Source organism: Mesoplodon bidens (assembly GCF_964165515.1).
Source record: "Mesoplodon bidens genome assembly, chromosome: 9".
NCBI classification, from domain to species: Eukaryota; Metazoa; Chordata; class Mammalia; order Artiodactyla; family Ziphiidae; genus Mesoplodon; species Mesoplodon bidens.
In genome coordinates, this window is record NC_138166.1 from 55692698 (window position 1) to 55707940 (window position 15243).

Consider the following 15243-nt stretch of genomic DNA (forward strand, 5'->3'; position numbering starts at 1 on the left):
AAGGTCCAAAAGCCTAAAGACGGTGGCTCTCAAACTTTGGTATCATCAGAATCACCTGGAGAACTTGTTAAATCAGATTGCTGGGCTCCACCGCCCAGTTTCTGATTCAGTCTATCTGAGTTGAAGCTGAGAATTCGAATTTCTAATAGGTTCCCAGGCCAGGCCAATGCTGCTGGTCCAGGGAAAACACTTCAGGGAGTACTGTCCCAAAATGTCACTCAGTGAAGCTCATATTTATTGGGAGGGCAACACTTATATAGCTCCAGGTGTGATAATATCTGCATTCAACAGGTAAAAATGCAATTTTCAGGCATCTTTCTCTGATAGTGGTTCTCAATTGTGGCTACACTTTAAAAATCAACTGGTGAAATTTTTAAAATCACCTATGTCCAAGTCCCATCTCCAGGCAATTAAATTAGAACACCCCCAATCCCACTGGTGACTTTTTTTTTTAGTTCCTTGGGTGATTTTTAGCTAATTAAGGTTGAGAACACAGAGCTTCCATACGGTAAGCGTTCTCAACCCTGGCTCCTTATCAGAATCACTTGAGGAACTGTGGGAAAACTAGTGATGCCAGGGCCCCATCCCACACTAATTTAAAAAGATTCTTTGGGACAGGGGCCTGGGCACGCGTATCCTGCATTTTAAAAGCTCTCTTGGCGATTCTAACATGCAGCCAGAGTAGAGAACACCCGTTTGGTGGGGATCTCCATTTGGTTCACCCACCCACCTCTGGAACCGTGAGTTAAATTCTTGGATGTGCATCAGATGCATTTTTGGCACTTAAAAAAATATAGCGAACTGTGCAGACCCCATCCCTGGATTCTGTGATTTAGTAGGCCATATGGAAATCAGGCCTCGGTGCTTAAAGAACAGAAAAGGAAACCTGTCTGCACGCACACCCAGGGGAAGACATAAAACTCTAAAGGAAAGTGCCTTTTGTTGATCACGAGTGCAGACTTCATAAGCAAAATATGACAGGGAATGTAGACCAGTGAAGGGGGAGGATACAAATTCATCTGGGGTCTGAATACCAAACCAGTGTAATCTAAGGGCAGAGGTTTTGACAGAAAGAAGCAGAGGTTTCGAGTCACTCTACCTTTAGAGCATTTTTCCATGTCCTCTGAAGACTGTAACCATAATGGAACTCGAGTCTCACCACCACAAGAAAATGATAAACTGCTTCCGGTTTGAAATGAATTCTGCTTTGATATACCGCTATGCTGTTCCACAGATGACAAAAGCACATTGTAAATGAAAACAGAGCTCGGTGGGAACACTTTAGGGTAAAGGATAATAAAGTGGGCTCGTAGCTAATGGAAGCCATCTGCCCATAATAAGGAAGAAGCTTCTAGCAAAGCACTCCCCTGGAGACCCTGAGACCTCCAGCTGTTACCCGCATGGCCATACCATGCTACGGGCCCCTGATTTCTCTTCCTGTCAAATGATAACCACACTGAAATCATGGCACAAATGTTGGGAAGGATTTTGCAATTCTGTATGACTGTAAGTGCACCTCTTGCATGTTACAACCAGAAAGCCAACTGAAGTCAAACTGGTCAAGAGAAAGCTGGAGCTTTCAGGGATATTAAATCCCTCCGTACATGCTGTTCTCCAGTTACACTCTCAGCATTAATAGGTGCCCTTCTGGCCCTCGTTCTGACTGAGTGGACACACAGACTAATGAAGTCCCAGCTCAAGCTTACCCTGTTCCTCCCCACAAAACCTTCCTTCCTCAGACACGGCCCCCGAGAGCAGACTCCACCCCGACAAAGCCACCTTCCTTCAGATTCATTATCGGCAAATCATTACCTTACTACTGGAAATGGTGTCCAAGACCCCAGAACCAGAGTCTGTGACAGCAGATCCTGGGAAAAAGTGATTAACTTCGTGTGGAAACATGGCGATTTCATTCTGACGATACATTCTGTGGTGGCGAAGTTTGGATACCCACTCATCAAAGGCTTCCTCTGACTTTACCTAGATTATGTTGGGTTGAAAGGAGACGAGAATGTCAGTCACTCTAAGGAACAATTAGTCATCACATTGAGGTCACTCCTAGCACCTCTTCATGCTGTCATGTGCAGAAATGTGGAAATACCAGTTGATTGACTTCATCTACATTGATGTAGTCCATGGAACAAGCTGGAGAAGGAGATAGAGAGTAAAAATGGTCTTCATAAACTCTACATTTAGGCATTCTATGAAAGACTCCAATTGTTATGTTATTATTAGGAAATATTAAAGAACAAATAAGCTGAAATTTACATTTATCCATCTCTTAAAGTACTTCTAAGTTCTCTTGTCCCAGTTTCTACTAACCGTACTAAAAATATTAGCACCGTTTTTTTAAAAAACTCTTTTATAATTCAGACTTTTCACACCAATCTTCTCTGAACTGGAATGAATTAATAAATTCTTCCTAAAATATTTAATCTTGTTAATCTTCTCTGACAAAGAATATGTTGCTGAGGAATATATGTTAATGAATGTGAAGGTTACTTAAAAGAACATTTCTCCCACTCTTAGAAAACAAAAATCTGATAAAGTTTTATCAGTGATTTCCAGGATTTTTCAAACACACAAACACAAACTTCTAGCCATTCTCTCCAAGAGTGACTATCAATGTATAATTTCTATGAAAAGTAATGTTTGTATCTAGTAACTTTTATTATAAAGTATTTCAAATGTGCATAAAAGTACTACAAAGAATATAACAAGCACCTATGCACCATAGATATTTCTTAATAGTCAATATCTGTGTGTGTATGATGGTATATTAATACTTTCAAAATGAAAAATGATAGATATCTATATATGAGAACACAGAGACTCATGAAGTGGCAATTTAAAAGACCCCAAAAGGATGTATGGTAGGTTAACTTGCAAGAAGAAAAATCCAGGTCAATTCAGTTAAAATCTTTACTAATGCTGCTACTGAGAGCAAGGATGTGGAAATAAATGTCAGCAACATCCTTCACTTAGGAAGTGTTCGGTTGGCATTTATGTTTGTTATGTTGATTAGAAGTACACACAAGATTTAAAACCCCTCCAGGTGCTACTGGATGTGTCGTTTACAAGTAGAAGCAACACAGACTCACATCTATTTGTCTCCTTTAAATTATGTTCTTGAAATGTACTTCATTTCCCAGATGTTGTTAACTGACTGCCCAGGACAGTCAAATATATACTATTCCCCAGGCCTAAGCCCCTATGCCTGTGGCTGTAGGTAATTGCGTACAGCAGGGCTTCTCATCCTCGGCACATCGATAGGGTGGGCTGGAGATGTCTTTGCCGTGGGGGCAATCAAGCCAATGTATGTGCTAAGCATGTATTTGCCCAAGTACCACGACGTGCTATGGGGAGGACAGGGACACAATAAGATGGGGAGTTCATAATCTCATGCTTTTATTTTCCCAAAGCGCAGCCCCCATTCCCAATATTCCAAGTAATTTGTCCAAGTAAGAAAAGACTCTTAACATTTTCTCAATTAATTTCTAACACTCAGGTACCACCTAATAGTTATATATAATACATAAACATATTGAGCTTACTGTGAGTCAGGCATTACGTCAAGTTTTCTACATGCAGCCCTACAAGATGAGCACTAGAACTCCCATTGTCGGGGTGGGAGGGTGGTGAGAAAACTGAGACTTTCAGAGATTAAATAATTTGTCAAAGGCTGAAAGCTAGTAAGTAGCCAGGCAGTCAAGATCTGAACCAGATCTGTATCACCAAAGCTCTTGCTTCATGCTTTTAACTATCTATACCACCTGCAGGAGAAGGGGCAGGAGAGGGTAGTTAAGCAGCTTTCAGAGATACTATTTGGAGACCCATCCTTTAGGGGAAAAATTTTTGACATCACTGTGGTATGAGAATTTTAATGGAATCCCTATAAATTTAGTCGAAGTTATAAGATGGGGCTTCTCAGACTAAAGATCATATTTTATTTCAGGAAACATTTTAACCTATGGTAAATGGTTCTTCACTAAAGATGGTACTGCCTGGGGGTAGAGGGGGTTTGTATTTGGAAACATGAAGTTTTCTGTTTTTTGTTTTTTTGTTACTGATGTCACAATCACAAGGGAGGGGGGGATTTAGGGGATAAGAGACAAGGAGGCTAAACGTTCAGCAGTGTAAGAGACAGTCCTACACAATGAAGAACTGTCCCATCCAGATATCAATAGATATATCCTTAGAAAAACTTTGATAATGAAGATCTTCTACATGTTGGCTGGATGTTTTGAAATTCAAAAGGCATCACCAACGGTGCTATAACTGACAATCCCTTCACAACATAAAGGAACTCTGTGCAACAGGAGACAGCATCTGGGAAGCAGTGTCACCTTCAGATGATAAATGTGCTCCTCGGTGTCCAGATCTATGCACTTTGACGACTTCTTCACAGACATCACCGAGAGCCCAACATCAATGCAGCCATGCAGCTTCTCTCTCTCTATCTGCAGAGGCACAAAGGGGGCCCCCTTGAGAACCACAGTGTTAAAAACCATCGGAACATCCTTAACACTCTTTCCCTCTACCCTCCCCTTCCACACCCACTAACAGTAAACATAATAACTACTCTTCTCCAGTACTTAGCGTGAACTAGCACGGAGCTTAGTGCTATACACACATCATCCTATTTAACCTGTGAGGGAGGAAACATCTCCCCTTTTACAGACAGGAGACTGAATTACAGAGGGTTAAGTAACAAGCAGTTTGCACATTGCTAAGTGAGGAAGCAAGAAGGTGAGGAAACTAAAAAGTTAGCCCCATGACTCCTATGACAGTGAATTCACCTGTTAACTTCACCGCCTCCTGTAGAAATAGCTTCCGGTGTCTAAATTCATTTGGAAGTGACTTAAAAAGAGGAGTAAGTTTGTTTTCTATATCTGTGACTCCATTTCTCTTTGGTAAATAGGTTCATTCGTACCATTTTTTAGATTCCACATATAAGCGATATCAGATGATAGTTGTCTTTGTCTGACCTACTTCACTCCATATGACAATCTCTAGGTCCATCCATGTAGCTGCAAATCGCATTATTTCATTCATTTTTATGGCTGAGTAATATGGTTACCAAAGGGGAAGCGGGGGATAAATTGGGAGCCTGGGATTGACATATACACACTACTATATAAAATAGATAACTAATAAGGACCTACTGTATAGCACAGGGAACTCTACTCAATACTCTGTAATGACCCATATGGGAATGGAATCTAAAAAAGAATGGATATATGTATAACTGATTCACTTTGCTGTACAGCAGAAACTAACACATTATAAATCAACTATAATCCAATAAAAATTAATTTAAAAATTTCTTTAGAAGCTGAAGAAACCAAAAAAAAAATTTTTTTTAATAAAAATTAAAAGAGGAGTAAGGAAGCTAATACAGGCCACTGTGGGTCAGGCACTATGGCACGTTTCTGCATTCACCCCAACAAGGTAAGCACCGTGAGAGAGGCGAAGAGAGGAAGACAGGAGGAGAGAAGTGCTGGGTGAGAGAGGGACCCCTACGAGGGCAGGACCAGCAGTCATTCCGAGTCCTCAAGGGCTGTCTGCCTGGTGTCCACACACAGGGGAACCTCCCGTCACCTTCACCAAGGTCCTTCTCCACTAAAACCCTCAGTCCCCATAACAGTGGGAAGGACACACTCTCTGTTTTGTTCCTATTACCTCACTGTGAAGAGGTCTCCCTCACCCAGAGAACCCCACAGCACAACCCTAAGACCAGAACCCATGCCTGGATACCCAGTAGGGTGTTGATAGGGGCTCCTGCACCTCTACTTGGTGGGTGAACTGAGCCCACCCAAAACCCAGAGCAGGGACAGTGGGGAGCAGGCACCTCTGTTCCCTGAGAGGGAACCACCACCCCTCCCTGATTTCCAGTTTAGGGAAATGCAATTCCCAAATATGCACAATCTCATCCATGAGCTGACAACCACTAGCCTTTTAGAATTCTTCAATAGCATACTGGATTAACAAGACGACTTACATCACTTTGGTTCTTGGCATATTTCAAGATTCCTTTGTCCAGATAGAAGAATCTCTGTGGGGAATAAAGCAGAATTCATTAAGACATTCCCGGGACTTCCCTGGTGGTGCAGTGGTTAAGAATCCGCCTGCCAGTGTGGGGTACATGGTTTTGATCCCTGGTCTGGGAAGATTCCCACATGCCGCAGAGCAACTAAGCCCGTGCGCCACAACTACTGAAGCCCGTGCGCCTAGGGCCCGTGCTCCGCAACAAGAGAAGCCACCACAATGAGAAGCCTGCGCACCGCAACAGAGTAGCCCTCGCTCGCCGCAACTAGAGAAAGCCCACGCAAAGCAACGAAGCCCCAACGCAGCCAAAAAGAAATTAAAAAAAAAAAAGACATTCCATTTAAACATCCTTCTCTTGGTCTCCATGCTCAACTTCAAATTAAATATAAGTGCTTAAGAACCGGGTCCTGAGTGGGGAATGTAGGTGCAAACGAAGGTGCGTCCCAGGCCAGTTCTTACCTTGTGCCAGCCTTTCAAGGGCCATTTCCTTTTTTTCAGCAAAAATCCTTTCTGAATTGGTGGCTCCTGGGTGTAATTCATCTCTCCCCTCAGTCCTTCCACCACTTCCCAGCTGTCCTGTTCCAACAAAAGAGTTCAGGCTCAATGGCTATCTTTAAAAAAAATAGTAATGTTAAGAAGCACTCGATCCCATCAGTAAATCCATCCAAGTTGATGAGACTGGCTGGGTGTGCTGGGGAGAAGAAATTCAAATTTAATTTATGTACAGTTCTTTGACTTTACAGATTTAATGTTATAATTTAGTGGCATCAAATTTTTTGTTGTTGTTGTTTTTGAAAAGCTCTCTCTCAGAAGGGAATGTCTCTGTCTTTTTTGGTGCTTGAACCTTGACAACCACAACTAAAGGTAAAGACTTTCCTGTAAGTTCTATTTTTGTTCCCTTTGACATCATCAGTAATTTTCACTCACCACTAGACTTCGGTCTGAATTTGAACCCAAAGCTACAGACATCAGGATGGAGGCTGGGCAGGAGGGGTAGGGGTGGCTGGGAAAATTGGCTGAAAAGTGTGAGACTGCATGCAAGTTGGTAAACACAACACGTTGGTCAAAATGATGATTTAGTCACACTACCTCCAAATTCTAGGTATTTAAGTGTTGGAAATCTTGAAGCATCAAAAAGGTGGTTCTGCAACAAGTATTTTCATCCTCTTTCCCCAGAAGTTTTGTTTTCTCCTCCTTTCTTTTGTTTCACAAACTTTGGTGGGGGGAGGGTACAATTATTGCTCTACTAAGCTGTTTGCAATTTTGAGGTACAAGTAGTTATTACTATAAATCTTCCACTGTTAGCTATTTGGGTTATTTCAAGTAATTGACTAGAAAAGAATTTTTAAAGGAATACTAAAGAAAAACACTAAAAATTTATTTTTAAATGCTTGAAAATGCACATACCATTGCAAAATGACCCCCGGATGGACCAAAACTGGCAACACTTCAGTGGGTTTTATTATTATTATTTTTACATTTTTGGGGGATATAACATACATGAAATGCTCAAATCTTAAGACTGTAATTTGAAGAATCTATATACCTATACCTACCATCCAGATCAGAGAGAAAACATTTCCAACACAGGATAATTAAGTTTTGACAAACATGTCTTTCCCCTCCTCAGGTTTACTGAGATATTACTGGCAAATAACATACGCAAGTTTAAGATGTACAATGTGATGATTTGATACACCTCTATTCCCTCACAGAATATACTATTTTTGTGTGTGTGATGATAACATCTAAGATCTACTCTCTTACCAGCTTTCAAGTATATACCATTGTTAATTATAGTCACCATGCTATACATTAGATCCCCAGAGCTTATTCATCTTACAGCTGGGAATTTGTACCATTCGACCAACATTCTCTCCATTTCCCCCACCTTCTGCCCCTGGTAGCCACCATTCTACTCTCTCCTTCTATGAGTTTGGCTTCTTTAGATTCTGAATATAAGTGAGAACATACAGTATTTATCTTTCTCTGTCTGATTTGTTTCACTTAGCATAATATCCTCAAGATCCATCCATGTTGTCACAAAAGGCAGGATTTCTTTTTTTATGGCTGAATAATATTCCATTGTGTATATGTACATATATGGAATATATGGAATCTTACATTTCCAGGGGATACATATACATCTTACATTTTCTTTATCCATTTACCCATCCAATGGGCACTTGGATTGTTTCCACGTTGTGGCTATTGTAGATAATGCTACAACGAAAACTGGGGTGTGGATATCTCAAGAGACAAACATGTCATCTGGGCCAAATTTCATGTTGAATAACTTGCTCTTAGTCAAATCCCCAGCCTGCAGTAAGTGGTACAGGCAGAGGCCAGAGGGGCTGGGAGATGGACCTTAATAACCTGGGAGCAGAAGCAATTAGATCCAAGTCCCAGGAAGCAGACAGTCTAATGGGAAGAGCAGGGAACCACAGAGAGTCCTGGGTGCTCTGGCTCAGTGTCTGTGTTGTCCTCAAGTTCAATACATGGAAAACACCTGGTAGCAAGACCATTTTCCTACCTTAGTGGCTGAACGCTTTGTATAACCATCCTGACAGATCTGCCTTATGTCTGATTGCACCTTACTCTCAGTAAGGCTTAAGGTACATCCCGGAGTTTTCAAACATAGCACTGGTTGAAATCTGGAGTTGTAAAAGTTGAATTCTTCAATGGAAAAACCAAAGCTTAGATTCAGCTCCTAAATTAGAGGACTTTTTCAAAAAGGTAAAAATGTCAAACGAGATTCTTTGTAGCAATTATTACCAATTATTTAGTCACTTAATTACATCCAGACAATAAATGGAGAATGCATAATATTAAGTGATGGGAAGCCACACACACACACAAAAATTCTGCTCACATTTACTTCAGCTCAAAAAAACCAGTCCTCAAAGTGTCTTGCTTGTCAAGATTTTCATGAATCATTAAAATCATCAAGTTAAAAATTTCACCTCCTCCAGGAAGCCTTCTTCAGAGGAAAGTACTATTTCATCCCTAGAGACTCCATCAGTATTTCATCTCACCTTCTGCTTATGATTGTATATGTGAGGTTTTATCATCCCTAGACTGGATAATAGACTCCGTGAGGCTCTAAAGTGTCTGTTCACTTCTGATTTCCTCAATGTGCCTAATCTGTTATCCTGTGAATAGTATGCATCTGATTGACAAATGGATAAACTTGGTCCTGGAATAAGGCTGCAAACAGATTTATGTTCTTGGAATATCATTCACTGGCTTGCATTTGAAGTATGCCCAATATCTTTGGGCTAAATGACTATTTACAAATCAAATACAGCACATTCACACTTGTGAAAGAAGGTGTATGTGTGTTATCACTGTTAAATGAAAATCTAAGGCTCGAAATCTTCTAAAAAGTACTCTAAGAAAATCAAGCCCTTTTGATTTGTTTGATTTAAGACTCCCAAGCAAAAGGCAACAGGCAGAGTGCTAATACTAGACCATCGTGCACATCTGCTGAAGACATTCAATTGTGCAAAATGCAAATGCCAAGAGGGATTAGACGCTATTGCATACTTTACAAAATTGAAAAACAAATGGAGTGAGATCACACCTATAGTTTAAAGGATAACAAGGCTTAAATTTCAAAAATGTTTCAAGGATTCATGTTAGAACTAGATTTCTCCTGAACTCTTGGGACACAGTATATGCCTACCAATGAGCCAATGTGGAGGGCAGGGGATTAGGCTGGGTTTCTTGGCTCTTACGGTAAATAAGTCAAACAGGGTGTGCACTTATTACTATGAAATATCATCTTTTTCCCCTCACTTTATCTTCTATCTGGGCTCAGAACTTGGAACTCTTACGAGATTGGAAGAGCCAGATTTGAAGAATTTAAGAAAGTGAAGGCTCTCCTTGACTGAGGAAGAAAGCACTGCAGCCAACTCCTTTTCTGGCTCAACATCCAAATCTTCCCCCTCCCAACTTCCTTATCTGTCACTGTCCTTAAGTCATGAGGCTGAAACCTAAGAGCCAGCATCCAGCCAGTGGTTCTCAGTAGGTACTCTTCTCTCAGGCTGTGAAACCTTGGGGGCACTTTTAGTTGCCACAGTGATGGGGTGGGGGGTTGTTCTCTGGCATCTAATGGCTGGGGACCAGGAATGTTAGATGTCCTGAAATGTCTCAGTCTTGCACAATAAAGAAGCTGTCCCATATCCGCAAGATTTTCCAAAGTGCCAAGAGACATTTTCATAGGTGAAACCTGTTTATAATTATTCGAGCACAGAACTTAACTCTGTTTCACGTACTTACCAAAATATTTTTGCATGGTTTTTAACACACCCTGAATTCTTGGGAATGCAACTACTGAATAATTGAGATAAGACCGGACTTCTTCCTGTTAGGGACTTTAGCAAGAGTCACCCACCATTTTGCAGAATCGTGTCACTGAAGCCCGTGCCACTTGCAGTATGTGAGTTATTAACACATCTCTATGGGTCTGCATTAGTAGCCGTCACCCCACATATAGGTGTATCTGACCACTTCATTACGTCTTCTGGTATAGTCATGTCTGGGCTTTTACATATTATAATGTATTCTTTAACCACTTCTCTGAAGTTTCCTTTATTCACAGTGTTATGTTGATAATTTCAAAATTATGTGGGCAATTATATTAAATTAATAATGAATTTCATTTGAGGAGAGTAAAGGCTTCACTGAAATACTGGTCACAAAAAGGGGACACTGGTATGATGGAGTTAAGAGCCATTGCTGATCCTGACACCAATTCTGTGAGAAGGAATGCCAGACCAGGACACAATATAGTGAAATCACTTTGAAACTGTAAGGGCTTGATTATTATAAGTCAGTCCTGTTGGTTTCATCTTCAAAATGTGTATCTTCCATGTCCCTTCTCCTCTGTTTCCCCATCACCACATGCCGATCTCATCAAACCTGATGTCCCCAGACTCCCCACTTCTACAATCATTTATGGGACCTCACTAGGTCCTACTCTCCACGCAGTGTAAAAATGAATACAACATAATATTTGTCATTTCCACTGCTGTGGTTTACTTGTATTTTTCCAAGCTCCCAGAATCTTCTCTTGTTCTTTTCCACCCATACAAACACTTCAAGATTTTAGTTCAGTTTTCTCTTTCCATGAAATTCCTAAGTTACCCAAACGACATCAATCATGTATTCCTGTAAATGATAGTAGTATTGCTGTCCATTACCAGGGAATTTAGTAGTTTACGATTTTTTTTTCCATTTTTATCCCCAGTGCTTTGCTCTTCTGTCCCCAAACAGTCGTAGGGGGCCATCATTTTAAGTTGTTTAGAACCCCAGCAAAGAACTGAGTATATAGTAGGAAAGAAAAGAATTCTCCTGGGTTTATTAATTGTTGGGGTCTCAAACAAAGAACATAGATTAAGGTCTCAAACCAAGTAAATGGCACTGGGTGGTTGGTCAACAAGGAGACATTAAAATGTATCCACACTTCTAGGCAGCCTGCCATTCAAAACACAAAAGAATAGTGCCTCAGGAAACACTATCCAGTGGGGTAGATTGAAACAATATATAAATACAAAAATATAAACAACAAAAAGATAAAATGATTGAATACTTTCTAGCCCCATGAAAGCAGGAACCTTTTCTGTCTTGTTCACTACTTAATAGTGCATAGTATATGAAAGTGGTTAAGAATAAATCCTGGGATCTTTCATTGCGGTGGGGCCCCTCCCGAGTCCTCGCTTCGTGCTGACCGGAATCCGAGGAGATGGCGAGCCAGGTTATCAAATGCAAGGCTGCGGTTGCCTGGGAGGCTAGAAAGCCTCTCTCCATAGAGGAGATAGAGGTGGCACCCCCAAAGGCTCATGAAGTTCGAATTAAGATTATTGTCACTGCAGTTTGCCACACTGATGCCTATACCCTGAGTAGGGCTGATCCTGAAGGGAGTTTTCCAGTGATCTTGGGACATGAAGGTCCTGGAATTGTGGAAAGTGTTGGTGACGGAGTTACTAAGCTGAAGGCAGGTGATACTGTCATCCCACTTTACAGCCCCCAGTGTGGAGAGTGCAAGTTTTGTCTAAATCCTAAAACGAACCTTTGCCAGAAGATAAGAGTCACTCAAGGGAAAGGATTAATGCCAGATGGCACTAGCAGATTTACTTGTAAAGGAAAGACAATTTTACATTACATGGGAACCAGCACATTTTCTGAATACACAGTTGTGGCTGATATCTCTGTTGCTAAAATTGATCCTTTAGCCCCTTTGGATAAAGTCTGCCTTCTGGGTTGTGGCATTTCAACTGGTTATGGTGCTGCTGTGAACACTGCCAAGGTGGAGCCTGGCTCTACTTGTGCCACCTTTGGCCTGGGAGGAGTTGGATTGGCAGTTATCATGGGCTGTAAGGTGGCTGGTGCATCCCGGATCATTGGTGTGGACATCAATAAAGATAAGTTCACAAGGGCTAAGGAGTTTGGGGCCCCTGAGTGTATTAACCCCCAGGACTTCAGTAAACCTATCCAGGAAGTGCTCGTTGAGACAACAGATGGGGAAGTGGACAATTCCTTTGAGTGTACTGGTAACCTGAAAGTCATGAGAGCAGCGCTGGAGGCCTGCCACAAAGGCTGGGGCATCAGCGTGGTGGCTGGAATAGCTGCCTCAGGTGAAGAAGTTGCCACTCGTCCATTCCAGCTGGTAACAGGCCACACGTGGAAAGGCACTGCCTTTGGAGGATGGAAGAGTGTAGAAAGCGTCCCAAAGTTGGTGTCCGAATATATGTCCAAAAAAATAAAGATTGATGAATTTGTGACTCACAATTTGCCTTTTGACCAAATTAACGAAGCCTTTGAACTGATGCATGCAGGAAAGAGCATCCGAACTGTTGTAAAGCTTTAAATTCAAAAGAGAAAAATTCTTCCTTCCTTGTAACTAAGTCTTGTGGTCTGATTGGAGCAGCCAGACAAGCAGGAAGGAGCTCTTTCAAGTTCACAGCTTCTTAGACCTTCATTAACTGACTCTGGGGAATAATGTTTTGAGTATAAATTCATAAACGTCTAATCAAGGACAAGACTAATACTGTCATAAGTCTGTTTTCTGGACTCTTCACATAAATAATTGCTGGCTCATTAAGGAATATTTTTAACATAATAAAAGGAATTTCTGCAAAAAAAAAAAAAAAAAAGAATAAATCCTGGGCTTCCCTGGTGGCGCAGTGGTTGAGAATCTGCCTGCCAATGCAGGGGACATGGGTTCAAACCCTAGTCCGGGAAGATCTCACATGCCGTGGAGCAACTAAGCCCGTGCACCATAACTACTGAGCCTGCGCTCCAGAGCCTTCAAGCCACAGCTACTGAAGCAGGCGCAACTAGAGCCCGTGCTCCACAACAAGAGAAGCCACCGCAGTGAGAGGTCTGCGCACGGCAATGAAGAGGAGCCCCCACTCGCCGCAACTAGAGAAAACCCTCATGCAGCAACGAAGACACAACACAGCCAAAAATAAATAATAAGTAAAATAAATAAATTTTAAAAAAAAAGAATCAATCCTAAGAGTTCTCATCACGTGGAAGAAAATTTTTTTTTCTATTTCTTTAATTTTGAATCTATCTGAGATGATGGATGTTCACTAAACTTATTGTGATGATAATTTCATGACATATATAATAAGTCAAATCATTATGCTGTACACCTTAAACTTACACAGTGCTGTATGTCAATTATATCTCAATAAAACTGGAGGGAAAAAAATGGTCCATTGTAGATATGAATAAATATGTTGACCAAACTAATGAAGCAATTACAATAGCTAACATTATTAATAACGTTATTACTTATTATCTATCAGGAAGTGTTCTAAACACCATGTCTACATTGTTGCGCTTAATCTTTTCACAATCTTGCAAGGTTGGATTTATTAGTATATATTTTTAAATGTCTTTATTGCACCTTCATTGTTTTTTACATTTTTAAAACTAATAGACTATTTTTAGAGCAGTTTTAGGTTTATAGGAAAATTGAAATTACAAAAAGTTCCATACACTTCCTCTCTCGCCACACACAGTTTTCTCTGGTATTAACATCTTGCACTGATGTGGCACATTTTTTAAAAAATAGATGAACCAATATGATACATCATTATTAACTAAAGTCCATAGTTTACACTAGGGAGTCACTCTTTGTGGTATACAGTTCTATGAGTTTTGCCAAATGCATAATGTCATATATCCACCATTTCAGTAACATACAAAATAGTTTCACTTCCCTAAAAATACTCCTCCCTTAACTTTCATCCCCTCTCAGTCTTCCTGGAAAACAGTATTTTTGGAATGTGGAAAACAAGGAAGAGAGAATAGGTAACTTTCCCCATGCTATAAAGTCACCTGACTACAAAATCGATATTTTCAATCATTCTGCTACATATTATAGCACACTGTATATTCTACTGTAATTTAAATATGTACATTCTGATGATGAACAAAGAGTAAATGCCATGGGGCAGGGGGATGGAGGTGGGTAAGTCCAAGATGCGAAGCCATCTGAAGGAGTCAAGAAGCCCTGCCCTATAGATAGAGACAAGCAAGGCTGGGATCCTGAGCAGAGCTGCCACGTCTCCCATCCTGCATCCCCCTGAACTGGGGCGGGAGATCAGCCTGTGCATTTTAATGCTGCCAAGTCTTTGCTCATTCGCTGTCTTACATCTGGAACATCTGCCCCACCTACTTCTCAGCCTGATGAATTCTCACTTAGCCCCACACCACCTTCTCCTCAGGGCAGAAATTCTCTCCCTCCTCAGCCCTTGCACACCTCACTTGCACTCTCTGTCTCCCTAGCTAGAAGGTGGGTATCGTGAGGACAGAGACTGGGGTTTATTTCTTATCACCTCACTACCTGTGACATAGGCGCCCTAAATAAATATTTGCTGAACGAATGAGCCTGAGCAGCAAGAGGCTATAAAAGGGCCTCACAGAGCCCTGGGGGTCAGGGACTTTAATAATATGTGCTGGATTGGAGTGAACTGGTACTCAGGACAGAAAAAAGCAGAGATGCCACTTTCTCTCGGCTAAAGGCAGCGGGTGGCAGGAAGTGGCTTCTACTGTGCTTCACACACCAGTGACCCAGGAGGAGGACATGCACCCTGAGCTGAGTGCCCTGAGAAACACAGTGCAGGTGGACCTGGGCCCAGGGGAGATCAGGCCCTGCTGACTTAGCCCAACACAGCTGGG

General features: G+C 41.3%; 2 protein-coding genes across 5 annotated transcripts in view; one reads left to right on the forward strand and one right to left on the reverse strand.

Moving 5' to 3' along the window:
* OSBPL3 (oxysterol binding protein like 3) overlaps positions 1 to 15243 on the reverse strand; it is a 203989-nt gene that overhangs the window by 60366 nt on the left and 128380 nt on the right. For all 4 annotated transcript variants that reach the window (XM_081244980.1, XM_081244977.1, XM_081244979.1 and 1 more), the window contains 5 exons: positions 6508 to 6624; positions 6002 to 6055; positions 4347 to 4460; positions 1813 to 1980; positions 1100 to 1223 (listed from right to left, as the gene is read on the reverse strand). In XM_081244980.1, coding sequence (XP_081101106.1) covers positions 1100 to 1223; positions 1813 to 1980; positions 4347 to 4460; positions 6002 to 6055; positions 6508 to 6624 — 577 coding nt within the window. The remainder of the gene's footprint in view (positions 1 to 1099; positions 1224 to 1812; positions 1981 to 4346; positions 4461 to 6001; positions 6056 to 6507; positions 6625 to 15243) is intronic.
* On the forward strand, positions 9927 to 13441 carry LOC308623093 (alcohol dehydrogenase class-3-like). The gene has a single exon (XM_081244981.1). The coding sequence runs from the start codon at positions 11795 to 11797 to the stop codon at positions 12917 to 12919; it is 1125 nt and encodes a 374-aa protein (XP_081101107.1). The 5' UTR covers positions 9927 to 11794; the 3' UTR covers positions 12920 to 13441.